Raw genomic sequence first — 27,634 nt, 5'->3', positions numbered from 1 at the left:
AATTGCCACCTCGCTGCCCTCCCAAGCCAAAGTGAATGGGGAGTCCCCCAGGGACCCAGAAACAAACCAGGCACTCTAAAACTCATCCTGCCATCCCCAAACCTAGTGACTCCAGCCAGCCACCCAGCCTTGGAATCTGACCTTGGCTCAGCTCACTGGGCAACATCCACCCCAGAGCTTAAACTGTTCCCCCCGGCTCGTTGTATCCGCAGTAACAGGATAAGGCCCCTAGCTTGCCCTTCTGCCATCAGCTGCAGCTTACCTCAGGAACAGGCCTGCCCTAGCGCTCGCTGATTACAGATAAAATGCCAAATTAACAGTTGGGTCGGTACTTTATTTTTGCAATTAAGAAGTATACCTGCCACCCTCCCCGTACCTGCAGGGCTTCGGGGGGATTATTCGCTCCACAGTGGAGTGGGTAGTGGCTAAATGCTTTTATCCTCTCAGGCTGAAACACAGACATGAGGCTGAGAAAAGCAGGTCTGCAAAGAACCCAATTTAAACAAGTCTGGAAGCAAAGCCCAGAAGGAGATTGCACAGCCAAAGCCTCAATTGCAGCCTTCCAGCCACACAGCGCCTCGGAAAGCGTGGAAAGAAAGAAAAGCAACTCTCGGCCCCATGGGGTGCCCGCCGCATGTGAGAGGAGCAAATGCAAGGGCTGCAAACGCTGCCTGCCCTTCAAAGCTCCCAGCGTTGACATTCTGAAATAAGGTTTCCATCAGGCGGTCTGTATTTCACAGCCAAACATGAAATAGACAATTTGCTGAAGCTATTGACAGAAATATGCCTCTTCTTAAGGTGCCATAAAGGGGTCCACAGTGTTTGAGATGCTTCTCCAGCTTGGTGGGATGGATGCTCAGCTTCCAGGCTGCTCTAAATGCTCCGCACATAAATAAAGGGGATTTCAAACTCCTGTCTGACAAGCACAGCTGCAGGTCTTGGAGCCGTTTGTGCTTTAAAAAATGTAGTCACAGGCAGCAAAGATAAACAAGGAGTCACACACGTTATGAGAACCCCAGCTCTGCAGGGACCTGGGAGGGGTTATTTAAAAGTTTATTCCCCCACCTCCCCAAATCAGACATTTTTACCTGGATTAATTCTGGCAGGTGCTTGAAGTGTTTGTTTCCCTTTGCAATACCCAAAACACAATGTTGAGACTATTTTAAACTGATAGCTAAAAACTGTGATCAAAGCAAAGACAGCAGAGCTAATGCACCGCAGCACCAGGGAACGTAACACTTTCTTAAAGAACCTTCCCAAAGCGGAATTGTCCTAGGGACTATTCAAACTCGCTTCAGCTCAAGTGCTAAGGGCACAGCACCAAACAGCAACAGAACAAACCTATCCCAACGTAAAAGTTCTCTGCTTCTGAAAGCCAAACTCGTGTGACATGCACGGCTGACTTGTAAGCCTGCGTCCTGCAAACATGTATTTAATGCTATGTGCAGAGTCCCATTCAATGGGACCACACGTGACTACAGCGAAGCACATTTAGATAAGCCTTTGCACAGCCAGGTTTAAGTTACCTTCTTTGTTAGCTCTCGGCCACAGCTGGCTGCTGACATAGATTGCCATCGCTCCAATGTAGAGTTCTGACAGTTTTCCCTAGCTGATGATGTCCTTCTGTTTTAAATTGTGTGTCACAGGCTTCAAAATGATGGGGATTTTTTCTTTCATTCATAAAAGATTTTAGAAATAGCTTCCAAAAGAAAAGTGTGAAGAATTACAGACAAGTGTTCAAGGAACAATCTCTGTTTAAACTAAACTGGTAACAGGTTCATATTTTCAATAACTGACTTAGGATGGTGAACTCCTTTGATTTTCACTGAGCTTAGACTCAAGTTTCTCATTCACTTTTGAAAATGGGATTTAGGTCTTGGCTATCAAGGGAATACCATGAAACTGACTGATGTGCTTTGCAGACTGCCAAGGCTGAAGATTAGGTTAGTCATTGTGATTGGTATTTTGTTTACATGTAAGGTCAGTGTCTGTGTTATTACTTTACCATAAGTTATACAAACTGAGGAAGATACTGACAGATGCAGTAGCTAGTGCACTTCCGACTCAACATCACGTTCATTAGAATTGGTAATTTGGTTCAAGCTAAGGCTCAGGGGGTGGGGTTGGTTTTGTGACAGAATAAATTAGGAGTCTTGCTGTTTTATGAGACAATGGAATTTATGTTTAAATCTTAATTTTGTATTTCCTAATATTGTTTGCATTGGAAACTGAGAAATGAGTGATGGGCATGACTGGAACTCAGGTCACTGCAGCTGTTTGGGAATAGTGATGCCAGTGGTGAACGTCCCTGCAGGGGCACTCTTATTCCAGTAGAAGAGTGGGTTACTGGGGGTGGTTTAGCTTAAACCCCTTCCTCAATTGATATAAACCAAACCAAGGCCCTTTGGATACTGAACTCAATGTCCACGAGCATCAGACCCATGCAGCTAGAAAGTCTGAATTTTAACCATTCACTTAAACCAAAAAATATTTGCCCACACCAACAAGGCCAAAGGCTCTTAAGTAATTTAAGCACTGGAAATGTTACCTACAGCCTAAAATCTATTTGTGCTGTTCTAGGTTGCCACTACTGGGGGCTCATTTTCCTCTTGCTAGACTGGATCAATTACCTCCTTAAATCAGATTTATTCTTCAATGCACCGCCTTGTTAAAGGCATACACAGCTCAATCACACCAATCTCACTACAATCTAGAATTCACCAGTCGGTGCTGGAGGTAATATAATCTACCATTCTGAGACGATGGAATTCTTGAGAGCAGACAGGGCTGCTTATAGGATTAGAGAGATGCTATAAACAGGTTATTTTTCTCTTCATTTTTGTTGGAAGACAAAGGAAAAGGAAATAAAATGGCCTGCTAAAGTGGTGTAAGATGACAAGGCAGTGTGAGCAATCCAAAAAGCAGGTTTTATTGAAATACGAACAAAAGTACAGCCATGGACAGCTTTTAGGAACAGTATTTCCAAAACATGGGAAACAAAACAAAAGCTCACACTCAGGTTATTTTCACCCCTGAGAAATCAACTAAACTCTTAACTGTGTCTCTTTTCTCTACATGCCTCATTGTTTTAGCTTTATGCAGTGTAACATTACTGCGCTGTGCAACGCGCAAACAAACGCACAGTGATGTCCCCAAAAGCACTTAAAGTGCAACCAAAGCAGCTCCCTCCACAATGCTGGTTTGAGCGCGTTTGGCCAGGTTTCCCGATAGCCTCCATTCTTCTTCAGGGGAGCTCCTGGGTAATCTTGAAAATCTGCTACCAAGTTGTGGGACCCCATTTTCAGAAGTGCATAACCAGCGCAGGAATGGTGGCCCAATGGCTATTAGCTCGTACCACTGTTGCTAATCACCCTATGTACCCATAATCAGACTAGCAAGCTCTAGGTTTTCAGCCCATCCTGAACACTTCCACAAATAAAACTATAGCTCAATGCACTTGTTTTTGTTTTTTTATTTTTTTCAATAAAGGAAACCAGAGAGTAACTTTTGACAACGGGCTTCTCAAACTTCCCCTTGTTTCTAACCCTGGAGGAGCATCAAGTTGCTGGGCGGTCAGGTGAAGCTTTCTTGTAAGGAAGACCACCACTGATTTATCCTGCATACAGACATTCTGCCCCAGCTCACTGCTGTCCTGTGCCTTGAGACAGTCACTCCCACCACCGTGAAGCTGCTGCGACATGCTACCACAAGTGCAAGGGCACCAAGGAACTGGGCCCCGTCTCTCTCTGCAGGAGGCACTCTCCAAACACCAGATCTGGCTCCGATTTTGGAAAAGGGCTGTATTTCTACACAAGGCAGATGGTGCTGGGCAGTCTCTGACAGCATAGCCCTGGTTTCCAGCTCAGGTACAAGTGCCTTTGGTGGGTCCTAACTAATCCTAACTAACCCAGGATAACTAACATGGAGAGAGGGTTGAAAAGAATCAATAGGATTGATTCCTCACAATCCAAACCCACAAATGAAAAACCTGCGGGTGTTAGAGCAGCAGAGAGCTTGTAACCTCAAGAGACAAGAGCAGCTGAGTGCAGAGTTCAGGAGCGCTTTGCCTAACTCTGCCAGAGCAGAGGGGACATCAGAGTAGGTCTCCTTTTCTCTAAGATGTCCCCTTGCAGTTGCAGTACCTTATCTGCAACCTACTAGATAAAAGGTTATAAACAGCTTGCTTCTATTTCATTTAGGCTCCCCGAAACTGCCAGACCCCTTTTGGATATGCTTTGAAAGGGGTGTGTGTGTGTGTATGTTGGTTATTTATTGCATGGGTCTTTTAGATCAAAACTCAACCCAGCTTCTGATAACAAGTTAGCTGTAAGGTCACATGTACATGTTGTTAACGCCCTACTAAGGTGGGGCAGGCAGGGTAAGGTCAGAGCTTGTCAGTATGAGTGCTGCAGGTGACAGGCTGGGACAAGACACAGCATTGACTGACAACAGGGGATTATTTCCATGATCCCATAGTGGGGGAAGGGGTACTCTGCCCTAAACCCAGCTGAGAATTTTCTTGCCCTTTAATACTGGAGAGTGGGAGTTTGAGACACATGCAGCTTTGGCCTAACTGCTCCACTGAAGCCAGCGCTTTCCACTAGTGTCACCAGGAGCAGTCAGGGTCTCTACACACGGAAGTCTCCCAGAATAGCGACATCTGTCTCAGGCCCCATGCAGACATACTCTTCTAGAATACGAGTGCCTTTTTCTTATTTAGCTTAATCCACTTTGGAGGTGGATTGAGTTTTAAACTAAATTAGAAAACGATACTCTTATTCAGCAGTAAATGTCCACACAGGGAGTTAATCCGGAACAGCTATTTCAATAACTTTCCCACTGTAGACAAGCTTGAAGACCAACACCAAGCCCTTTGGGAAATCCGAGAGGTAGCTCCACGCAACGCTGTTTCAATTCCTGCCCTGGTGCTGATGGGCACGCTCAGTGTCTGAGGTCTGTGCACCTTCCTGCCTCCACAAATCTTTGAGGCAATGCATCAGAATAGCTAGCCTAAAAGAAGTCCCATGACATCTGTCCTCTGGAGGTGAACATGCTGACCTAACAGCACACGCAGAATGTATTCTCTGGAGGCGCTGCAGACTGCGCCAATCTGGAGTGCGGAGGTTAGTGACATGCTGCCACTATGTACAATTGTTAGGGAGAGTTATTCTGCATACACTGGGATCTTCACAGACTAGTTTTAATGGCCAAACTAAAGATGTAGAGTTTGCTTTGCTGCTAAGAAGTTGACTACTTAACTCTGCCCTCAAGAGAAATATGTTCAAGTTGCAAAGACTTAAAAAAACTACGTAACAAGTTTTATAACAGAGCTGCTGCTAATGGAGGGGAAGGTGCTACTTACCCGTTATCACAAGTTTTTAGACATTTCTCTCATCGGGTTTGCAAGTGGGACCTACTAAACCACAATGCCAGGAGTGGAACACTGAAATCCCTCCCAAGAGAGTATCTCGTGGATGCAACAATGGGTGTATGAAGAGCTCACTAACCAGAGCACATATTTATTTCTTGTCAGAATGGCAAGGTGGCAAAAACGGATTTTGCTACACTTGCCTTCTGACCAAACACACTTCACTCCCTCAAAGGGCCAGCCCTATAGTTGTTTCCACGGTGACAAGCGGATGTCAAGCGCAGGATTATTCTTCCTGTACAGGATCAAGCAGTGATGCTAGGCTAAGAGCAAGGAGGGGCCTTTGCTCTTTACTCAGAATATCAAATCTTCTCTTTTGTGTGGTGGAGGGGAACAGGACAAGACAGGTTTGACTAGAATGTGATGGCCAGATCCTATGTCTGGCTGACATGCAGATGCTGGAGCCAGCCGGGGATAAAAATATCTTCTAGTGTAATTAATGTAAGCTAAGGACTACTTGAAACTATGCTGACTACCACAGTTCTCCCAAGACTGCTCTTTGGGCCAAGAATGGCTGGAGTGTCTGATGCTTTAGGGAGGCCCACTCCAGCACTTCTCTGCCCCAGGAGAAGGGAGCAGGTAGCATGAAACTCGTTATGCCAGCTTGATGTCAGGGAAATTCCTGACTGCCCTCTGTTCCCTTTGCTCTGCTGGACAGACACAGATGGGACAGAGCTACAGACCAGGATCTGGCTGGATAGTCTCACGCTTTAATGTTATCCAGATCACGTGACACCAGGTGTTAGACTGGGGGGATGTTCCAGGATGCGTAACGTTCCTGCCACCCCAGCCCTGTCCTTACAACAATTAACGTTCCCTCACCTTCTCCATGAAGCACAAGGACACCCACACATGCCCCTGCTCAGAACTAAATGGCACTCCCTGTGACGGAGTACAAAAATCATTTGCAAGTCCCCACAGCCCAAGAGAGTCTGAGCGAGACTAGAGAGGGGCACCAGGCCAGAGGTGCTCAAGCAGCAGCATGCACTGGGCATCACATATGAGAAGTGTGGTGTTAGGGCTGCCACAGTGGGAGGGCACAGTGCAACTGTTTTATTGATAAGGCAGCCACTTTTCAGCAGAATCCCCCATCCCAGCTCCCTTACAGATGAACTTTTAGGCCTAATCTAAACAGCAATGAGAATATTTTGTTTTAAAGACTTTTTGTTTTGACTCCCCCATACACCATCTACAGTCTGAATGGCAGCTCCTTTTTCACATCTAGGTGGGTGCGCATAACAGGCAGGCCTTAGAGCTGCAGCTGATCTGACCCTGGGACACACAAACACATTCAAGGTCTCTGGAGGGAAACAGAGGGAACCAAACATTCAGGTGCCTCACTCCCCATCGGGGAGAGATGTACCACCGAGAGCTTACCCCCAGTGTGGGCTCACATGGACCAATGGTCTGACCTGGCACAGCAATCCCTATGAGAGGGACGTACCATCAGCAACATGCAGTGGTAAACAGCTGCAACACATTTAAATCCAAAGACATGCAGGGCTTGAGCAATGATTTACGCAAACCCCCTACAGGAGGTAACTTGTAGAGCATGCTGATCCAGACAGTTTGAACTCTGCTAGCTCCTTGGCATCAGCGTGTGTGGAGTTAGTTTTTGAGGGTCTGATCTCTGATATCAAGGGTTAACAGCATTCTGTCTAATTACCTTGGTCGGGATAATTTCGGGACAGCAGTCGATACATGAAGGACAGTTCTGCAGGAAGGTTAGGGCTGCGAGTGCTTAGCCAACACAGAGGGAATTTATAAGTCTGAGTCTCCTAACCAGCACCTCACATTTCTAAAGGAAACAGGATGAGCACTCAATAGCAGCCTCTTCTCTGGTCTTCAGTTACCGGCTCCTGCAATTAGATGAAAAAGCAAGAGATTTTAGATAATCAACAACAGCAGCTCTAACATCATCCCCCAGTTGTAAGCATCAGACAAGCTGCTTTGGACTCAGTCTAGGTCCACAAGCTACCCCCTCAGCAAAGTCAATCACTGTGTTGAAACGCAGACACTTGGACTGTTCTTCCACACTTGTGCTCACAGCCAGGCAGTTTGCGGTCTCCCCAAAGCAGCGACGCAGCACTCCTCATGCTACCACCCCCAGAGCACAAGCAACACCTGTACGAGCACAGGGGAGCTAGCGTTTTGCTCCTTGGTCAGCATACCAGGGAGTAGGGGAATGGGACTGGAGGCCTGGATACGGGCTATGGGGCCCTTTCATATACACAGAGAGGGGGGGAGTTTATTAGACAAACCGTTCTCTGTTTACAAGCAACATGCAGGAAAAGCTCCTTAACTGGGGGAAGCAGGTGTCTCACTGCTCTATATAGAGTCCCAATGTATGGTGGGATGCTGTTATTCCTGCCCCTTTGGCTGTGCTCATGCAAGATCAGGACTAGTGCCCAACCTGAGCCCAGAGCTCAGCATTAGTTCCTTCCCAAAAATAGACCCAGCCTGTCTGGCTGGAGCTCCAACACCTTCAGTGGAATGAAAACCAAGCAACCGTCCTTACTGCTGTGACTTTGGGAGCTGACCCAGCAGAACAAGGCTGATCCCGTGCATCAGCCCATAGTGCAATGTTCATTAAGAAAGATCAAATATGAAGCACAGGTATGTTCTGTAGGTCTCCAGGAAGCCCTGCTAGACTGGATCCTCACCACACCTTGGCTAGAAAGCTGGCTAAAGCTTTATATCACCAGCTGCTCTATTTGGGCACGCTAAGGGTCCTTACCACACACTTGGAGTAAGTCGTTCTGCTTTAGCTCACTCTCAACCAATCCAAATGTACACAGACACATCTGAACTCATCTCCAGTGTGTGTTTATCAATGCTGTGACCTTCAGGCACTGAGCTAAGCCATTCCCCCTTTCACCCAAGTATCCTCCTTAGAAAACCTCATCTCACAAGATTAATGTACTAGAAAATCTAATCAGATACAGGTTCACACAATTTCAAGGTGGCCTGCCCATACAGTGACAAGACTGATTGCAGGTTTTGTCTGTGAAATGTTCCAGTACCTCTCCAATGATTCATGTGGACTCTCCACCTGAAATCAGGACACCTACTGTCCAGCATCTGGAAATGGTCGACTATTCCATACCACAGCCAGCCAGCCCATAGTGATGACCGTAGCAAAAGCTGATGAGCAATCATTTTTCAAAGTACCAATTTCCCATCCATGCACCTCAGCATAAAAAAAAGCAGAGGGCTGCCGACAACGCACCCTGTACTCCCTAGACACATGCACCCAGCAGATTTTATTGTGAAATTGGTACAATATCCTGGGCTGCCTGGCTTTTTAATCATGGGAGGTGATTAAGCATCTGGTTGTACCTAACAGGTCTGCTTAAAAAGGAGTCCAAAAGAGGTGTTTTGAAGGCAAAATGCAAGCTTCACTGCTGCTCTAAGTACTGGAACATTTTTAAAGTTTAGTTCTGGCTTGAAAAGCGAGGATATTAGACAGTTCCCTTTACTCTGACCTGCCACTTATGTGCATTTGTTTGTTATCTTTCTGCTTACTTTACTGACCAAACTACTTCTGCTAGCCCTGCAAAGCCAGCAAAGCTGAGAGGGAGAGCTGGCTTGTGTATAGCCAGATTAGTCAAACTGAGTTCCAGCTGCAGCATCTCTAATTCTTGGCAATGCACAAGCCAGCATGACTTTCAGATTCTTACTTGGATTCTAAGCTCTTTGGGGAAGGGACTGTCTTTTTGTTCTCTGTTTGTACAGCCCTTAGCACCATGAGATCCTGGTTGTAACAACGATATAAATAATATCGTCATGAATTTTCTGGCCTAACACCTGAGGAAAACTTGGGAATTAATCACCTCTCTCTTGTTCCCCCGCCCATGTGTTTTATGTAAGGCTGCTTTTGACAGGAGAACTGCACTTAAAGGGTAAAAAAAAAAATATCCTGCTTGGTGCAAAGAAGGAGTCGATTAGCATAGTGTGTTACAATTTTCAGATTTTTCTTAAATCAGATTACAACCAGACTATTAGACGTTATGCTTTTGGAACGTATTCATCACTCAGCACCTCAGAGTTACAGTTACATGAATCCTGACCTACTAGCTCAAAATACAGTGATAAAAATAAACTACAGAAATAAGCTTCATACCAAGCCCCCATTTATGTGGAGTGTGTTTTGCACTGCAAATAACTGTGTCCATGATGCTGCATTCTCAGTTCATTCACGCTTTCGCCTGGCAATTTACAGCAGGCGTCAAGTAGCATGTGTATTTCAATGGGGATCTCCTGCAAAAGTGGAGGCCTTTTTTTTTTAAACTGGCAAATTCCTACCCAAAGTGTAAACCATAATAATGCTATTTTGTGCTTCTCCATCACCTTTCATCTGAGGATGCTTTATAAGTTGCATGTTTATCTTCTCAGATAACTAGTAATACTTAACTCGCAGGGTAAGTATTATCATAGAATCTCAGGGTTGGAAGGGACCTCAGGAGGTCATCTAGTCCAACCCCCTGCTCAAAAGCAGGACCCATCCCCAATTAAATCATCCCAGCCAGGGCTTTGTCAAGCCTGACCTTAAAATTACTATCCCTCCATTCTGTAGATGGGGAAACTGAGGCACGGGGAGCTTAAGTAACTTGCCCAAGATCAAGGAGACAGTCTCTGTAGCAAGTGGGGCTCACACTGGGAACAGATGCTCAGATTACAGAAACTCTGTCATATACTCAGAAGTAAAAGACCATAATCCTCCCTAATGTTTAAACTAATGGCTACTTCAAAGGAATTCTCTTGCAAAATCTTGCTTTCTTTCAAGCCACAGGCATCCCCGGAACAGGGCAGCTTTATGGCCAGTCCGTCACAGCTACAGTTTGACAAGGGGACCAAGAAAAGCGCTCAATGGGTCACACCTCCTTCCAGTTAATGCTTGTTGCTGTTTAAGGGGTAAAAGATTTTCAATTAAGTATAGTGTAAATACATGAAACTCCCTCCCTAAGATCCAAATGGCATGGAATACCACCAGGCTGTTTAATAATAGATACCCTGAACTCAATGCTTTGGGAATCGGGCTCTTGGGACACTGGGCAACTGAATCAGTTTTTAAAGAACAAAACCTTGTGAAGAGTCATATGTGGCAAGAGCTCATAAGAGCTGCAATACTAGGTCAGATCATATTCCATCTTGCTCAGTATCCTGTCTCCAACAGTGGCCCCTACCAGAGCTTCAAGGGGAGTAAACACAACAGAGCAATTATGGAGTGATTCACCCCTCTCTTCCACTCCCAGCTTCTAGCAGTTACAGATTTAGAGTCACCTAAAGCATGGGGTAACATCCCTTATCATCTTGGCTAATAGCTGTTGATGGAGCTATCCTCCATGAACTTATCCAATTCTTGCTTAAGCCCAGTTACACTTTTGGTCACCACAACATCCCATGTCAATGAGTTCCACAGGTTAGTTGCGCACGGTGCGAAAAAGTACTTCCTTTTGTTTGTATTAAACCTACTGCCTATTCATTTGATCAGGTGACCCCCTGGTTTTTGTATTGTGTGAAATGGTAAATAATGCTTCTCTATTCACTTTTTCTACAACAATCATGATTTTATAGGCCTCTATCACATCCCGCTTAGTCATCTCTTTAGTCTCTCCTTGTAAGGTAGCCTATTTCCCCCTGTTTTTTCCTACCCCCCGCCCCCCAGACGTTCTGGTTAAACTTGGATTTAAACTTAGAGAGTGGTCAGTTTGGATGAGCTATTGCCAGCAGGAGAGTGAGTTTGTGTGTGTGTGTGTTTCCGGGGGAGGGGGGGGGTGAGAAAGCCTGGATTTGTGCTGGAAATGGCCCACCTTGATTATCATGCACATTGTAGGGAGAGTGGTCATTTGGATAAGCTATTACCAGCAGGAGAGTGAGTTTGTGTGTGTGTGGTTTTTGGAGGGGGGTGAGGGGGTGAGAGAACCTGGATTTGTGCAGGAAATGGCCCACCTTGATTATCATACACATTGTGAAGAGAGTGGTCACTTTGGATGGGCTATTACCAGCAGGAGAGTGAGTTTGTATGTGGGGGGGCAGAGGGTGAGAAAACCTGGATTTGTGCTGGAAATGGCCCGACTTGATGATCACTTTAGATAAGCTATTACCAGCAGGACAGTGGGGTGGGAGGAGGTATTGTTTCATGGTCTCTGTGTGTATATAATGTCTTCTGCAGTTTCCACGGTATGCATCCGATGAAGTGAGCTGTAGCTCACGAAAGCTCATGCTCAAATAAATTGGTCAGTCTCTAAGGTGCCACAAGTACTCCTTTTCTCCTTGTATGGAAGCCATTCCAGACCCTGGGTAATTTTTGCTTCCTTTTCTGAGCCGTTTCCAGTCCCCACAGCCTGACATCTGCGGTTTGGAGATCCTCGTCCCCTCCACTAGCAGGACATGTGGTGGACAGGAAATCACGGCAGCCATGCAACAAAGGGCTGAGACAGGGCATTCAGAGTAAGGCATGGAGCTGAAGCTCAGGATCTGACTTTGGGAGGGATAAGAGCCATTTCAGCTCATCAGGGATGGACTCAGATGACTGAGAAAATGCCAAGTCTTGAGCCCACACTCCCCAACAACTACAATAGACTCATCCATAGACACCATTGGGAACAGACCCAGGCTTGTATATAGGGGAAATTTACCAACATTTATTCCAGGGGGAATTTTGTGCCACAACACAGTGCAGAATTTGCACATAATTTCATTCCCCCCCCCACCCCAGAGCAGAATTAGTGCTGCAAAGCTGCTGGCTGTCAGTAGCAGATGCGGGACCTAGCAGAGCCTGGCTCTCCAGCTTGCAAATACATGACACTGCCAGGGGGAGGGGGAGCTGGACTTTTCCATGCAGGTGCAGTTCCCAGCAGGTCCTGAAGGAAGGAAGTGGCATGCAGGAAACTCTGTACAAGCCTGGGACCCAGCATCAGGCTGTTTCTCCCTCTGGATCCCTGGGTTCTGGGTGGTAGGGGGTGCAGGTGTCTGGGGGACTAAGGGGGTGCCCCACAGCTGGACTCTGGGAGGGTAGGGGGTGTGGATGTCTAAGACTGGAGGGACAGAGATTTCTCCCAAGATGGGCCCAGCTGATGTGTGTGACACACTCAGACAGGTGCCCAACAAAAGCATAACAGAGAAACAGGAACTGGGTTGTTGTAGGAGTTTCTTTGACTCTCTACTCCTGGGGGAATCTTTTTTGCTGTCTGTATTGTTACAGACATACTGGCTGACAGGTATTTTGAAATAAGATCCCAAAATAATTGAAACTGGTGTGATTATATTATTATTTTGACAAATAAAATATACAGAATTTTAAAAATATTGTGTGCAGAATGTTTAATTTTTAGTGCAGAATTCCCTCAGGAATACACATTACTACACCACTATGTGGGTGACTTCCGACATGAACACTTATTCCAAACAATGGCCTTTTTAGTTTAGATTACATCCCCTTGGAAGTAATACTGGTAGGTTTTCCTGGATAGACACACCCTAGCTCTGAGTTTTCAATCAAGTTTTGCAAAACCAAACCAAATGCTACAGCTGCTACACACGTGTACAGCTTCCACTGACTTCAGTAGCAGCTATACCCGAAGAGCTACAACTGTGCTGAGCTCCACTGTGCCAGACTCAGAACTGTTTGTAAGCCTCGACTTTTGTTCAACCAATAGCGGTGAATAAGTTAAATGTCAGATGCTACAGTAATGGGGGCAATACATGGAGCCTGACAACCTTTGACACAATACCACCTACAGCAAAATAAAACCTGGATACAGAAGACACTCCATCCACTACAGAAATGCAGCTGCTTCTAGGGAGGATTGTGTTACAGAGCTCTCCATCTCCACTTGCTGATGGTGGTAATAAAAGCATTTCAGTTTATGGAGGAGAATGCTGACACACGGAATAAAAATACAGAGAAAAGTTATCCCGTTCCACTTTGAGCTAACATGTAGGTCCCATCTTACAGCATGAGGAGACCTCCAGCCGTTGTACTTACTGCTTTTCCAGGATAGGCTATACGGCAAGGACTTGGGTGCTCTCATGCCTGACATTAGGTTACTCTTTTGTTCCATTACTACGCTGGACCCAGGGCTGAAAGAGATCAAATACGAATTATCCTACACATGTGTACTTCTTTTAGCCAAGTACCTTTTACTATAAATATTCAAGTATTCTTCTAAAACTGAAGACAACAGAGTATGTTAATTTAAACAAACCTTCATGCAATCAGAACAGTTACTTCTCCTCACAAAGGCTAGAGAAAAGTGTACAACATGTTGATGCCATCTACTTTGACTAAAATCCCCAGAATCAGTCATCCAGACAAGAAAGAAATAAGCCAAAGACAGCAAGAAAAAACAGAGTTAAAGCTTGATTATCAGTATTGCACTGCCCTCAACTGTAAATGGCATCTCAGCACACATGCCCTAGTCATCTCTATACATGCAGACTTCATGCAGACGTCTAACAGTGAATGCCAGTGAAAATGAGATAGGATCAGAGGCTAAAATAGGGAAAGAAAAAGTTAAAAATTACTTAGACAAGTTAGATGTCTTCAAGTCAGCAGGGCCTGATGAAATACATCCTAAAATATTCAAGGTGCTGACTGAGGAGATATCTGAGCCATAAGCAATTATCTTTGAAAAGACATGGAAGACAGGAGATTCCAGAGGACTAGAAAAGAGGCAAATATAGCGCCGAATCTATAAAAAGGGGAATAAGGACAACCTGAGGAATTACAGACCAGTCAGCTTAACATCAGTACCCGAGAAGATAATGGAGCAAATAATTAAGCAATCAAATTGCTGAATCCTAGAAAATAATAAGGCGATAAGGAACAGTCAGCATGGATTTGTCAAGAACAAATCGTGGCAAAACCAACCTAATAGCTTTCTTTGACAGTGTAACAAGCCTTGTGGATGGGGGAGGGTAATGGTAGATGTGGTGTATCTTAAGTTTAATAAGGCTTTTGATATGGTCTCGCATGACCTCCTCATAAACAAACTAGGGAAATACAACCTAGATGGAGCTCCTCCAAGGTGGGTGAATAACTGTTTGGAAAATCGTTCCCAGAGAGTAGGTGGCTCACAGTCAAGCTGGAAGGGCATACTGAGTGGGGTCCCACAGGGATCAGTTCTGGGTCCAGTTCTGTTCAGTATCTTCATCAGCAATTTAGATAATGGCATAGAGAGCACATTTATAAAGTTTGCAGACAATACCAAGCTGCAAGGGTTACAAGTACTTTGGGGGACCGGATTAAAATTCAAAATGATCTGGACAAACTGGAGAAATGGTCTGAAGTAAATAGGATGTGCAACACTCCATAGTCATCATAGTATTATTATTAGGATGATTATGGCATAATTATGATGTTTTGTACAAGTTCGTCATGTAAGGTGTCATTGGAAAAATTATGATTTGCTGAATATGATTATCCTATTTGTATGCATGTATCATTTTTGTATCTGAAGTTATGAATATTGACTAGGTATCTGTATTTCAAAGGGGCTTACTCTGGAAAACACCCACAGCCAGCCTTTCAGGTTCAACAATGAAGAAGCCAAACAGTGCTAATGGCTCATCAACAAAGACAATGGGCTGTGGAATAGCTTAGCCTTCCTGTGGAAGGCCAGTCTGTAAGTTATGGCTGCTATGACTCTGCAAGGGCATGTGACCAGACCATGCTTCTGGACTCCATTTGGGGTACCTGAATTTTTCCACAAACTGGTCTGGGAACCAAGTTTGAAACAGAAAAGGAGTACTTGTGGCACCTTAGAGACTAACCAATTTATTTGAGCATGAGCTTTCGTGAGCTACAGCTCACTTCATCGGATGCATACCGTGGAAACTGCAGTAGACTTTATATACACACAGAGAATATAATGGCTCTAGACTGTTCTCAATGGTAGCAGATGACAGAACGAGGAGTAATGGTCTCAAGTTGCAGTGGGGGAGGTTTAGATTGGATATTAGGAAAAACTTTTTCACTAAGAGGGTGGTGAAACAGTGGAATGCGTTACCTAGGGAGGTGGTAGAATCTCCTTCCTTAGAGGTTTTTAAGGTCAGGCTTGACAAAGCCCTGGCTGGGATGATTTAACTGGGAATTGGTCCTGCTTCGAGCAGGGGGTTGGACTAGATGACCTTCTGGGGTCCCTTCCAACCCTGATATTCTATGATTCTATGATTCTAATATGAAACAATACCTCCTCCCACCCCACTGTCCTGCTGGTAATAGCTTATCTAAAGTGATCATCAGGTTGGGCCATTTCCAGCACAAATCCAGGTTTTCTCACCCTCCACCCCCCCACACATCCGATGAAGTGAGCTGTAGCTCACGAAAGCTCATGCTAGGAAATGGCCCAACCTGATGATCACTTTAGATAAGCTATTACCAGCAGGACAGTGGGGTGGGAGGAGGTATTGTTTCATATTCTCTGTGTGTATATAAAGTCTGCTGCAGTTTCCACGGTATGCATCCGATGAAGTGAGCTGTAGCTCACGAAAGCTCATGCTCAAATAAATTGGTTAGTCTCTAAAGGTGCCACAAGTACTCCTTTTCTTTTTGCGAATACAGACTAACACGGCTGTTACTCTGAAGTTTGAAACAGAGCTCCTGCCATATGAAAAAGCTATATAAGGCAAGGAGTGACATTGTTGGTTGTTCTTCACTTCCCCACAACTCAACAGAGAGAAGCTCTAAAAGAAAAAGTCTTAGAAGCTTAGGGTAGGAGATCCCAAGCTGCAAAACAAATGCAGCTTGTCCCTTAAGAATCTGCAAGCCTGACTGTATCATCAACCAGGGTGAGAATTTGTTAATTCATATCCAATCTTTCTAGTATTTTCGGCTTACAGTTTGCAGTTCTGTTTATTTACTAGGTAATCTGCTTTGGTCTGTTTTCTATCACTTATAATCTCTCTTTTGTAGTTAAACTTTTTTGCTTTATCTAAACTGGTATGCCTGTGACCAAAGTGTCTGGGGGGAAATCTCAGCCTGGTTAACACAAGTATGCATTGTCCTCTCCACACTGAGGGAATGGCGAACTGGGTAATAAATTCATACTGATTGGGGTTTTGATCAGGGCGGGATGGTACAGCTCTGGGGTCCCAGACTGGGGGTTATTTTGGCTGTAGCCTCTCTATTGCTGGATCATGCAGTGGCTGTCCAAAGCCTGCATGAAACTGCAGCTGGGTGTGTCCCTGCCTGTGTGAATGCTGCTGGGAGTGTAGGTCCAGGAGCAGTCTATAGCCTGTCACAGCAGCACAGTGCTGAGAGGGAGCCCAGGCTGGTGAGTCAGTGGGCTCAGTGGAACCCCAGTCCCAGGTGGCACCCCTGGGGAAGCCGTCACAGGATGAAATTCAGTAAGAACAAATTCAGAGTACTCCACTATCAGTTGCACACATACAAAATGGGAAATGACTGCCTAGGACGGAGTACTGAAGAAAAGGATCTGAGGGTCATACTGGATCACAAGCTAAATAGGAGTCAACATCATTCTGAGATGCATTAGCAGGAGTGTTGTAAGCAAGACGCGAGAAGTAATTCTACTGCTCTAGTCCATGCTGATTAAATGTCATCTGGAGTATTGTGTCCAATGATTGGTGCCACATTTCAGGAAAGATGTGGACAAATTGAAGGAAGTTCAGAGAAGAGCAACAAAACTGATTAAAGGTCTAAAAAACATGACCTATGGGGGAAGATTGAAAAAAATTGGGTTTGTTTAGCCTGGAGAAGAGAAGACTGAGGAGGGACATAACGGTTTTCAAGTAGATAAAAGGTTGCTACAAGGAAAAGGGAGAAAAACTGTTCTCTTTAACCACTGAGAATAGGACAAGAAACAATGGGCTTAAATTTCAGCAAGGGCGGTTTAGGTTTGACAGGAAGTTTTTCCTTTTGTCCAAGTGGTTGAGCACTGGAATAAATTGCTTAGGGAGGTTGCAGAATCTCCATCACTGGAGATTTTTAAGAGTAGGTTAGACAGACATCTGTGAGGGATGGTCTAGATCAGTGGTTTTCAAACTCTTTTTCTGGTGACCCAGTTGAAAAAAACTGTTGATGCCCGCGATCCAAAGGAGCTGGGGATGAGGAGTCTGGGGTGTGGGCTGCGGCCAGAAATGAGGGGCTCAGAGTGTGGGAGGGGGTCAGGGCTCTGGGCTGGGGCTGCAGGAGCGGGCTCTGGGTTTGGGGGGTTCAGAGCTGGGACAGGGGTGTGGTGTTACTTAGGGAGGCTCCTGGTCAGCGGTGCAGCTGGGGTGCAGAGGCAGGCTTCCTGCCTTTCCTGGCACTGCGGACAACGCTGCACCCCGGAAGCGGCCAGCACCATGTCCGGCTCCTAGGCGCAGGGGTGCAAGCAGCTCCGCATGGCTCTCGCCCACAGGCATTGCCCCACCCAGCTCCCACTGGCCGGGAACTGGCCAATGGGAGTGCAGAGCCGGTGCTCGGGGCGGGGGCAGCGCATGGAGCCCTGGGGCTCACCCCCCACCTAGGAGCTGGACCTGCTGCTGGCCGCTGCCAGGGCACAGTGCAGTGTCGGAACAGCTAGGGACTAGCCTGCCTTAGCTGGGCAGCACCACCGACGGGACTTTTAACAGCCCGGTCAGCAGTGCTGACGAGAGCCGCCGCGGCCCAGTGCCTTTCATTCCGCAACCCAGTTCTGGGTCACGACCCGCAGTTTGAAAACCACTGGTCTAGATAATACTTAGTCCTGCCATGAGTGCATGGGACTGGACTAGAGGACTTTGAGGTCCCTTCAGTCCTACAATTCTATGTCACTGTTACAGGCTGTAGAAGTTCATATGTTGATGACCTCTGATTAGAGAGGTAAGGCACAGTACAATGATTTGGGTGTTCAGGGGTGAGACAGAGAAAATGACCAGACACATTATGCTTCATTTTCCAATCCTGCATTGTGATTACACAAACAACAAAATGATTATTTCTGACTCAGGTCATGAGAGATTAGATTAGCTGTCAGAAGTTTAAGCCTAAATTGCTTAACAGCTGACATCAGTCTGCATTTCTATCAAGCCCAGCAGAACAGTTTAGTGTTTAATAACCCCCCCAACAAATACAGAACCAGTGGGGATTGAACCCAGGACCATCCGCACTAATAGTACTACAGTAGAACTAGAGGAGTAACCATTATCTGGTAGCAACAGTATGTTCTTATACTCTCCTATGGATCTGCCACTAAAAGGAGACAGGAAACATTGACCCAGGGGCACAGGAATGTTGAGTCATGCCAGTGGGAACGCCCCCACCATCACCCCAAAAATAGAATTCATAAAGTAAATTGCATCTTCCCAACAACACAGCAGCATGAGTTCAAAGTAGTTTGAAAGCACATCTTTTATGGAAAGCACTGTCACAAGAAATACACCTTTTGCTACCTGTTTACGCCACTACTGAACGTGCCCCAAACGAAAGCAGAATTTGATTGCTCCTGTAGATCTGCCAAAAGGAAATAGACATTATTGTGGCTCAGTACCGAGTAACTTCTGCAAGCGTCATAGCAACATCAAATAAGAAATATGGCAGAGACGCTGCTAGGTTTACAAAACGGAATGAGAATTTTTTAAGGCTTGGCATAAGTGACAGCAAAGCAGACATTTAACTGAGAAATATAAAGTGTAAAGGTTATCATCAATTTCCATTTTCATCAAAGCACAGATGGTGCAACAGACTATATGGAAAACAACAGAAGTTTTGTAGAGAATAGAAGGCATGTGGAAGAGCCTGTGAAGCAGGAGAACTTAATTTGTTCAGAGACAGTATAATTGGGTGTCCCAACACATGATCTGTGCAGAAGAATCTATGGGACCTCTCTCTCCTAGTCCATGTGACTTCTCTGGGGACAAGAAGAAGGGAATAGCAGGCGCTGACAGCCCGTGTCATCAACCTACGTCCTTACCTCTATCCCAATCTTCGTCACATGGGGGCGGCTGCCACATGCTGACAATGTTCATCTTCTCTCCCTGGCAGTTATTTGACTGACTCACTTAAAGCAAAGAAGAGTCTTAGTGAGAAAATCTTTTTGGATAAAATAAAATCCTATTTTAGGTACATTAATCATTTTTTGACCTGGCTGTAGAATAGCTCTAGGCCTTGGAGAGGAGCAGCATACACTGGAAGCTGATCAGGTACTCCCCTAGTCTTAGGAGCAAAACTCTTGAGGCCAGGGATGGGCATCTTGAAGGTAGCAAAGGGATACAAAATCCATGAGAACCCTTTGGTGGGCCATACCTTAAGAGGCTATATATTGTCTAACTCAGAAAGGTTTGTACAACACCGAATGTTTGGCAAGCCAAATCAAATGATCTGGCAGGGTGGATGTGGCCCCCATTTGCCAATGCCTGTTTTAGGCCTTTTCTAAAGCTAAACAATTCTGCACACATTTTTCAGCAATGGTGCAGCTGCTCCAACATACGAATTGGGAGAGGGTTCAGGTGTGTTTCTACTGTCATGTCAAAAAAATCTTCTCAGGGTTTTTTCACTACTGTCATGCTCTAAGCCCTGTCTACATTAACACGCACATCATTGCTATCTTCAGTACAACTCTACATTTGCCAGAGAATAGGTACGTTTTCCAGTGTAGTGATAGCCATATAGATATATCAGTGGGGGGAAGAACTGGAACATGACCCACATAACCAAGTGATTTAGGTGCTGGGCTGACAGACCTGGATAGTGAACTCCTCATCACAGAGCAGACAGCATGGGCAGTGGTAGGGAAGCTTCTCCATAGTCCCCTCCCCAACTTGCCCCACTCTGAACTGGAGGAACCCAACTCCTGTTGGGAAAGTTATTTAGCCTCCCTGGCTCAGTCATGGCTTTTCTGCTAAGATAGTCAAGAAGGATGTAACAGAAGTGAGGATTGTTATGATCTAGACACTTGTCCATTAAGAACTGGACTGAGACCAATTTATTTCACATATGCCACTAGACAGGCTATAAAGATTTTTGGTCACTATCAGATCAGATCTGCACTGGAGACCCACCCCTCTCATGGCCACTATCTTTCCTCTCTAAGCCATCCAGATTCCCAACTAGATCTCATTCAACACACACAGTTTATGGCATAATGCACAGTTCCCATTTTAATGCTAAAATCTCTGGCAGATAACACATGTAATACAAGCCAGTTGCCTCTCAGATGCTTAGGAGAATTTGCATGGACACAGAATGAATGAAACTCAAGCCTTCAAGGACTCCTGCTGCTTCAGGATCATGAAGCACTACAGCTAAAGGTTTCAGAGTAACAGCCGTGTTAGTCTGTATTCGCAAAAAGAAAAGGAGTACTTGTGGCACCATAGAGACTAACCAATTTATTTGAGCATGAGCTTTCGTGAGCTACAGCTCACTTCATCGGATGCATCCGATGAAGTGAGCTGTAGCTCGCGAAAGCTCATGCTCAAATAAATTGGTTAGTCTCTAAGGTGCCACAAGTACTCCTTTTCTTTTTACAGGTAAAGGGTTGCTTATGGAATAATAGAGCATTAAAACAATCTAACATTAACAGCAGAAGTTACGTTAGAACTCCGTTAGCCCAAGAGTTCCCAAAGTGAGTTTACAGAGCCGAAGGAGTCTAATATTTTCTCACCAATGTGCTCCTCAATGAAGCTTTTGTCATCACAGCTTGATATATGACGGCTGATCTCAGCTCTGGGAACCTGATGGCGGGCATTAAAGGGGCATGTGGCTAGCTGCTTTGCAATTTCAGGGTGGTTCTAGAGAAACAGAAAAAGCATGTGCTATCTCACTGAATTCATCCAAACCCTTGTGTTTTCTAATCACTAGTGAAGGGTTTGTGCAATCTGCATCCTGAAATAGGTTGAAAAAATTAAAAAAAGGAAAGTCAAACTTAGTTCAGGTCCTGAGCACAAAAGCAGTGGAAAAACAGCAAAGCATATGCATCCTTTATGATACAGCCTATGTTTGTTTATTTTCACATTTAAACTACGCCCTGCATTTATCTGATTGAAGATCAGCCCCAGAAGAAGCACAGTGAAACTGTTGCAGTGTCATCACTGGCATGGTTCAGTGCACAGATGAAATTGCCCTAAAAACCCTACATGGGGAGTAAGTGCTTTGAAACCCTAAATAATTCAGCCACTTTATTTTTAAATTAAGTAAGAGACAAACTAGAGAACAAGAAGAAAATCCAGGAAAGTGTGAATGATGGAGGCAACCTAGTGACAGAGGATGTGGAAAAAGCTAATGTACTTTTTTTGCCTCTGTCTTCACGAACAAGGTCAGCTCCCAGACTACTGCACTGGGCAGCACAGCATGTGGAGGAGGTGACCAGCCCTCTGTGGAGAAAGAAGTGGTTCGGGACTATTTAGAAAAGCTGGGCGAGCACAAGTTCATGGGGCTGGATATGCTGCATCCGAGAATGCTGAAGGAGTTGGCGGATATGACTGCAGAGCCATTGGCCATTCTCTTTGAAAACTCATGGCGATCGGGGGAGGCCCCAGATGACTGGAAAAAGGCTAATGTAGTGCCCATCTTTAAAAAAGGGAAGAAGGAGGATCCTGGGAACTACAGGCCAGTCAGCCTCACCTCAGTCCCTGGAAAAATCATGGAGCAGGTCCTCAAGGAATCAATTCTGAAGCACTTAGAGGAGAGGAAAGTGATCAGGAACAGTCAGCATGGATTCACCAAGGGCAAGTCATGCCTGACTAATCTAATTGCCTTCTATGACGAGATAACTGGTTCTGTGGATGAAGGGAAAGCAGTGGACGTGTTATTCCTTGTCTTTAGCAAAGCTTTTGACATGGTCTCCCACAGTATTCTTGCCAGCAAGTTAAAGAAGTATGGGCTGGATGAATGAACTATAAGGTGGATAGAAAGCTGGATAGATTGTCGGGCTCAACGGGTAGCGATCAATGACTCTATGTCTAGTTGGCAGCCAGTATCAAGTGGAGTGCCCCAAGGGTCGGTCCTGGGGCTGGTTTTGTTCAGTATCTTCATTAATGATCTGGAGGATGGTGTGGATTGCACACTCAGAAAGTTTGCAGATGACACTAAACTGGGAGGAGTGGTAGATACGCTGGAGGGCAGGGATAGGATACAGAGGGACCTAGACAAGTTGGAGCATTGGGCCAAAAGAAATCTGATGAGGTTCAACAAGGACAAGTGCAGAGTCCTGCACTTAGGACAGAAGAATCCCATGCAACTAGTCCCCAGACTAGGGACCGAATGGCTCGGCAGCAGTTCTGCAGAAAAGGACCTAGGGGTGACAGTGGACAAGAAGCTGGATATGAGTCAACAGTGTGCCCTTGTTGCCAAGAAGGCCAATGGCATTTTGGGATTTGTAAGTAGGGGCATTGCCAGCAGAGCTAGGGACGTGTTCGTTCCCCTCTACTCGACATTGGTGAGGCCTCATCTGGAGTACTGTGTCCAGTTTTGGGCCCCACTCTACAAGAAGGATGTGAAAAAATTGGAAAACGTCCAGCGAGGGCAACAAGAATGATGAGGGGACTGGAACACATGACTTATGAGGAGAAACTGAGGGAACAGGGATTGTTTAGTCTGTGGAAGAGAAGGAAGAGGGGGGGGATTTGATAGCTGCTTTCAACTACCTGAAAGGGGGTTCCAAAGAGGATGGATCTAGACTGTTCTCAGTGGTACCAGATGACAGAACGAGGAGTAATGGTCTCAAGTTGCAGTGGGGGAGGTTTAGGTTGGATATTAGGAAAAACTTTGTCACTAGGAGGGTGGTGAAGCCCTGGAATGGGTTACCTAGGGAGGTGGTGGAATCTCCTTCCTTAGAGGTTTTTAAGGTCAGGCTTGACAAAGCCCTGGCTGGGATGATTTAGTTGGGGATTGGTCCTGCTTTGAGCAGGGGGTTGGACTAAATGACCTCCTGAGGTCCCTTCCAACCCCGATATTCTATGATAAGTCTCTGCCTGCGCTAGAGCTTAAGTCTTTGCAGTTAATTTAACCCTTCTGAAACAGGAGGGAAGTTACTCAATGTTCCAGCTGAGGCCACGTCTATATTGGGAGCATTTTGCCAGTACAGGTAAACTAGTGTGGACATAGAAGAGCACTACTGTCCCCCACTTAATGAAGAGCCTTTACCCTTAGAAAAGAGCAAGAATACAAAGAGGACGAACCCACTGCTCAGGCTTGCTCTGCATGGCTTTTCTATCACTATAGCGATGTTGGTGTGATTCCTAACCAATACAATCATACCAGGACATCATCTTAACACGTGGATGTGCTTATACCAGTACAACTAATATACACTAGCACTGGAGAGCTTAAAATAAGATACTAGACTGAGAGGACAAAAGAAAGGAGCAGATTCTCCTCTTAAATATACAGCATTCTCGCCCAGGATAGAAGACTGAGAAGAGGGACTTGCAGACAGATGTACACTGAATAGAGTTATTAGCAATATAAAAAAAAGATGGCTTAGCAGCTCTCCTGCTCTGATTGCAAAGTAAAGATTTAACTGCAACATCAGACCGCTTCTGCTTTGGCCAGCCAGAAGGCATCCGTATAACACTGGCTGCATTTGCTCCATGGCCTGTATTGGGAAGTAAATACCCTGGTCCCATGAGTGAACTGTTGGAAGAGAATAGGATCCCATCACTGAGCTAGGTATTCTGAAGAACCTGTTTCGCCTTTCTTCAGGGTAAATGCACTGATCTGAAGGGCATTACTAAATATGAACGGGATGCTTTTACGAAGTGGTAAATGGATGAGCGATATAAATATGAAATAAAGACGGCTTCTTCCAGCCTAATAGCAAGTGAATGCATCCTTCTAGCAAAAGGCAGCACAGCGTACTGAGCTCACCATGCATTAGCATTTACAAAAATATGATTTCCCAAGTGCATTAGAGACCTTAACATCCCATCCTACCTTCCTGCACTTTATAAGATGATAGGGAAACCGACAGGCCCTGATTTGATGATATTTATCATAGGGACATTGTATTAACCTCTCTGGATCCAAAGCATCAACTGGAAGAGAAGGAATAAAAAGACAAAAGAAAACATTCTGTAAAACAAGATCTAAGTTCATCATCAACACAATTAACAAGAGTGGAAACATACTAGCTACTGGAGCTGCCCTCTAACGGGGTTAAGCCATCAATTTTTAATAGCCGAGACAAAAATGCAAAACTGCTAAGTTGGCACTCACTGTGTGTACCCAACCAAATTCACTTCGGATTTTGGGTGAGTGGAATATTAAATTAAAAATTGAGGAGGGATAGCTCAGTGGTTTGAGCACTGGCCTGCTAAACCCAGGGTTGTGAGTTCAATCCTTGAGGGGGCCATTTAGGGATCTGGGGCAAAAATTGGGGATTGGTCCTGCTTTGAGCAGGGGGTTGGACTAGATGACCTCCTGAGGTCCCTTCCAACCCTGATATTCTATGAAAGCGCAATCAGTAGTGCAGAGTGGCCAGTACATATGAATGACTATACTTATGCAGAACAGTGAGCTGGAAATAAACATTACTATAAAAACCCTTGAAGCTACCAAATTAGTTAGTTGTACAGCAGTGACATGCTAAGGATTGGCAGAAGCACGGCATTCTGAAGTAAATCCTTTTGCATTTACCTTCATACTCCAAGGCCATCTCTGCTGGATTAAGAAAAAAATCAAACTCAAACAAACATGTCTGGAGTTAAGGAACGCAATTTGCAGTACAGTGCACTTGGCCCTGTAAAGTGCAGAGGTTGGCAGGTGCTTAAGAGCCCAACACTCACTGAACATAGTGAGGGGCTAAGTCACAGGCACTTTTTGAAAGCGTTCCCTCCTAGTCCATACTATGACCCAGAGACAGGCACGAATCACCTTAATCACTTAACAGTTACACAGAAGGGACAAGGTAGGGGAGGACCAACTTCTGATAGTGAGACACACAAGCTTTCAAGCATTCATAGACCTCTTCTTCAGGATTCAGTTTGTGTCCGTGCAGCAGCTTTCTTGCCATCACAAATGTGTCTCCCCTCACACCTTCCATGCTATTTATACACGTTTGTATCAGTGTACAGAGGGCATGCACAGAAAGGAACATGGACCAACGGACAGTGGGAGGTTTTCTAGATAGCTGGAAGTAAGGAGGATGGGCCAGATTGATTACATAAATCAGTGTTTTTCAACCTTTTTGATACCAGGGACCAGCTGAGAATCATAGAATATCAGGGTTGGAAGGGACCTCAGGAGGTCATCTAGTCCAACCCCCTGCTCAAAGCAACACCAACACCAACTAAATCATCCAAGCCAAGGCTTTGTCAAGCCGGGTCTTAAAAACCTCTAAGGATGGAGTTTCCACCATCTCCCTAGGTAACCCATTCCAGTGCTTCACCACCTTCCTCGTGAAATAGTGTTTCCTAATATCCAACCTAGACCTCCCCCAACTGCAACTTGAGACCATTGCTTCTTGTTCTGTCATCTGCCACCACCGAAACAGCCTTGCTCTATCCTCTTTGGAACCCCCCTTCAGGTAGTTAAAGGCTGCTATCAAATTCCCCCTCACTCTTCACTTCTGCAGACTAAATAACCCCAGTTCCCCCAGCCTCTCCTTGTAAGTCATGTGCCCCAGCTCCTTAATAATTTTCGTTGCCCTCCGCTGGACTCCCTCCAATTTGTCCACATCCCTTCTGTAGTGGGGGACCAAAACTGGACGCAACACTCCAGGTGTGGCCTCACCAGTGCCAAATGGAGGGGAATAACCACTTCTCTAGATCTGCTGGCAATGCTCCTACTAATACAGCCCAATATACCATTGGCCTTCTTGGCAACAAGGGCACACTGCTGACTCCTATCCAGCTTCTCATCCACTGTAATCCTCAGGTCCTTCCCATGCACTGTAGCAGTGCATGGGATTTCCTTCCTTCCTTCCTTCCTAAGTGCAGAACTCTGCACTTGTCCTTGTTGAACCTTATCAGATTTCTTTTGGCCCAATCCTCCAATTTGTCTAGGTCACTCTGGACCCTTCCCTACCTTCCAGCGTATCTACTTCTCCTCCCAGTTTAGTGTCATCTGCAAACTTGCTGAGGGTGCAATTAATCCCATCATCCAGACCATTAATAAAGATGTTGAACAAAACCAGCCCCAGGACTGACCCCTGGGGCACTCCGCTTGATACCAGCTGCCAACTAGACATGGAGCCATTGATCACTACCCGTTGAGCCCGACAATCTAGCCAGCTTTCTATCCACCTTATAGTCCATTCATCCAATCCACACTACTTTAACTTGCTGGCAACAATACTGTGGGAGACCGTATCAAAAGTTTTGCTAAAGTCAAGATATATCACATGCACTGCTTTCCCCATATCTACAGAACCAGTTATCTCATCATGGAAGGCAATCAGGTTGGTCAGGTATCACTTGCCCTTGGTGAATCCAAAGCTTGCAGCCTTTCTAAACAGTGTCAGGGAGATCTGAGAGACAGGCCATTGAGAAAGACTGACACAGGTACTTAGGACAAATGGCTACTTGTGACGAAGTGGAAAATGTCCTAGTGTTTGCATGAATACTGTGCGCGCCTCAGTTTGCCCTATGTGTTGCACAAGTATCTAGGTGGTGGGATAAGGGTGTGTGACCTTTGCAGATACCCTGAGAGGGAAGGTACAAGTGCCATCTAGCTCCCTGGGCCCAGACAATAGTTGTATCCTGGCAGCTGATTGCCGGGCCCCATCCTCTGCAAGAGCCAGTTGGAGGAATTGGAGAACAAAGGGAGGTGGAGGCCAGGTGACCGGTTTGCCTGAGGAACAGCATACAAGATGGAGGAGGGGCAACTGGGTGTGACTGCAGGTGGACTGCTGGAGGCTGGTCAGACTCCTGGTTTGGGACTCAGGAGGAGAGACCCATGGCTCTGGGTCTCCTCAAGTTGAACTTTGCTGTAACTTCCTGCTTTCTGTGCTAACAAGATTCTGCTCTATGCTGTGTTCCAAACGACTAATAAACCCTTCTGTTTTACACCGCTGGCTGAGAGTCACTCCTGACTGCTGAAGTCGGGGGTGCATGGCCCCTTTGGAGGGCATGTAAGGTTTCCCCAGGTGTCCTATTCAGGTGGCTCACTGCAGGGAGCTTATGGCGTACGACAGGGATGCTGAATGCTCTGAGCTGAAGCCCAGGAGGCTTGTCCTAGTGCGAGTGTGCCCCAAGGGGTAGTCACACTGCAAGAGGGGCCCCCCTGGTCTGGGGGCTAGTCTTCACCAGACTCACTGCAGCTGCGCTAAGGTAGGGCAGTAG

The 27,634-nt window shown here is 45.7% G+C and overlaps 1 protein-coding gene across 11 annotated transcripts in view; it reads right to left on the bottom strand.

Moving 5' to 3' along the window:
* Positions 1 to 2,906: 2,906 nt before the first annotated feature.
* LOC140900828 (gametocyte-specific factor 1-like) overlaps positions 2,907 to 27,634 on the bottom strand; it is a 29,015-nt gene continuing 4,287 nt past the window's right edge. For 7 of the 11 annotated variants that reach the window (XM_073318700.1, XM_073318696.1, XM_073318694.1 and 4 more), the window contains 6 exons: positions 24,288 to 24,388; positions 21,019 to 21,145; positions 19,330 to 19,416; positions 18,809 to 18,869; positions 13,419 to 13,513; positions 2,907 to 7,287 (listed from right to left, as the gene is read on the bottom strand). In XM_073318700.1, the coding sequence (XP_073174801.1) occupies positions 7,274 to 7,287; positions 13,419 to 13,513; positions 18,809 to 18,869; positions 19,330 to 19,416; positions 21,019 to 21,145; positions 24,288 to 24,388 (485 nt within the window). In that variant the 3' untranslated portion in view covers positions 2,907 to 7,273. Of the gene's footprint in view, positions 7,288 to 13,418; positions 13,514 to 13,957; positions 14,125 to 18,798; positions 18,870 to 19,329; positions 19,417 to 21,018; positions 21,146 to 24,287; positions 24,389 to 27,634 lie in introns of those variants that run through there. The other 4 variants (XR_012155725.1, XM_073318701.1, XM_073318703.1 and 1 more) reach the window with 4 other exon arrangements.

The sequence above is a fragment of the Lepidochelys kempii genome, chromosome 20 (assembly GCF_965140265.1).
Source record: "Lepidochelys kempii isolate rLepKem1 chromosome 20, rLepKem1.hap2, whole genome shotgun sequence".
Lineage (NCBI taxonomy): Eukaryota > Metazoa > Chordata > Testudines > Cheloniidae > Lepidochelys > Lepidochelys kempii.
The sequence above is the reverse complement of the archived record's forward strand: the minus strand, read 5'-3'. Positions and strand labels throughout refer to the sequence as shown.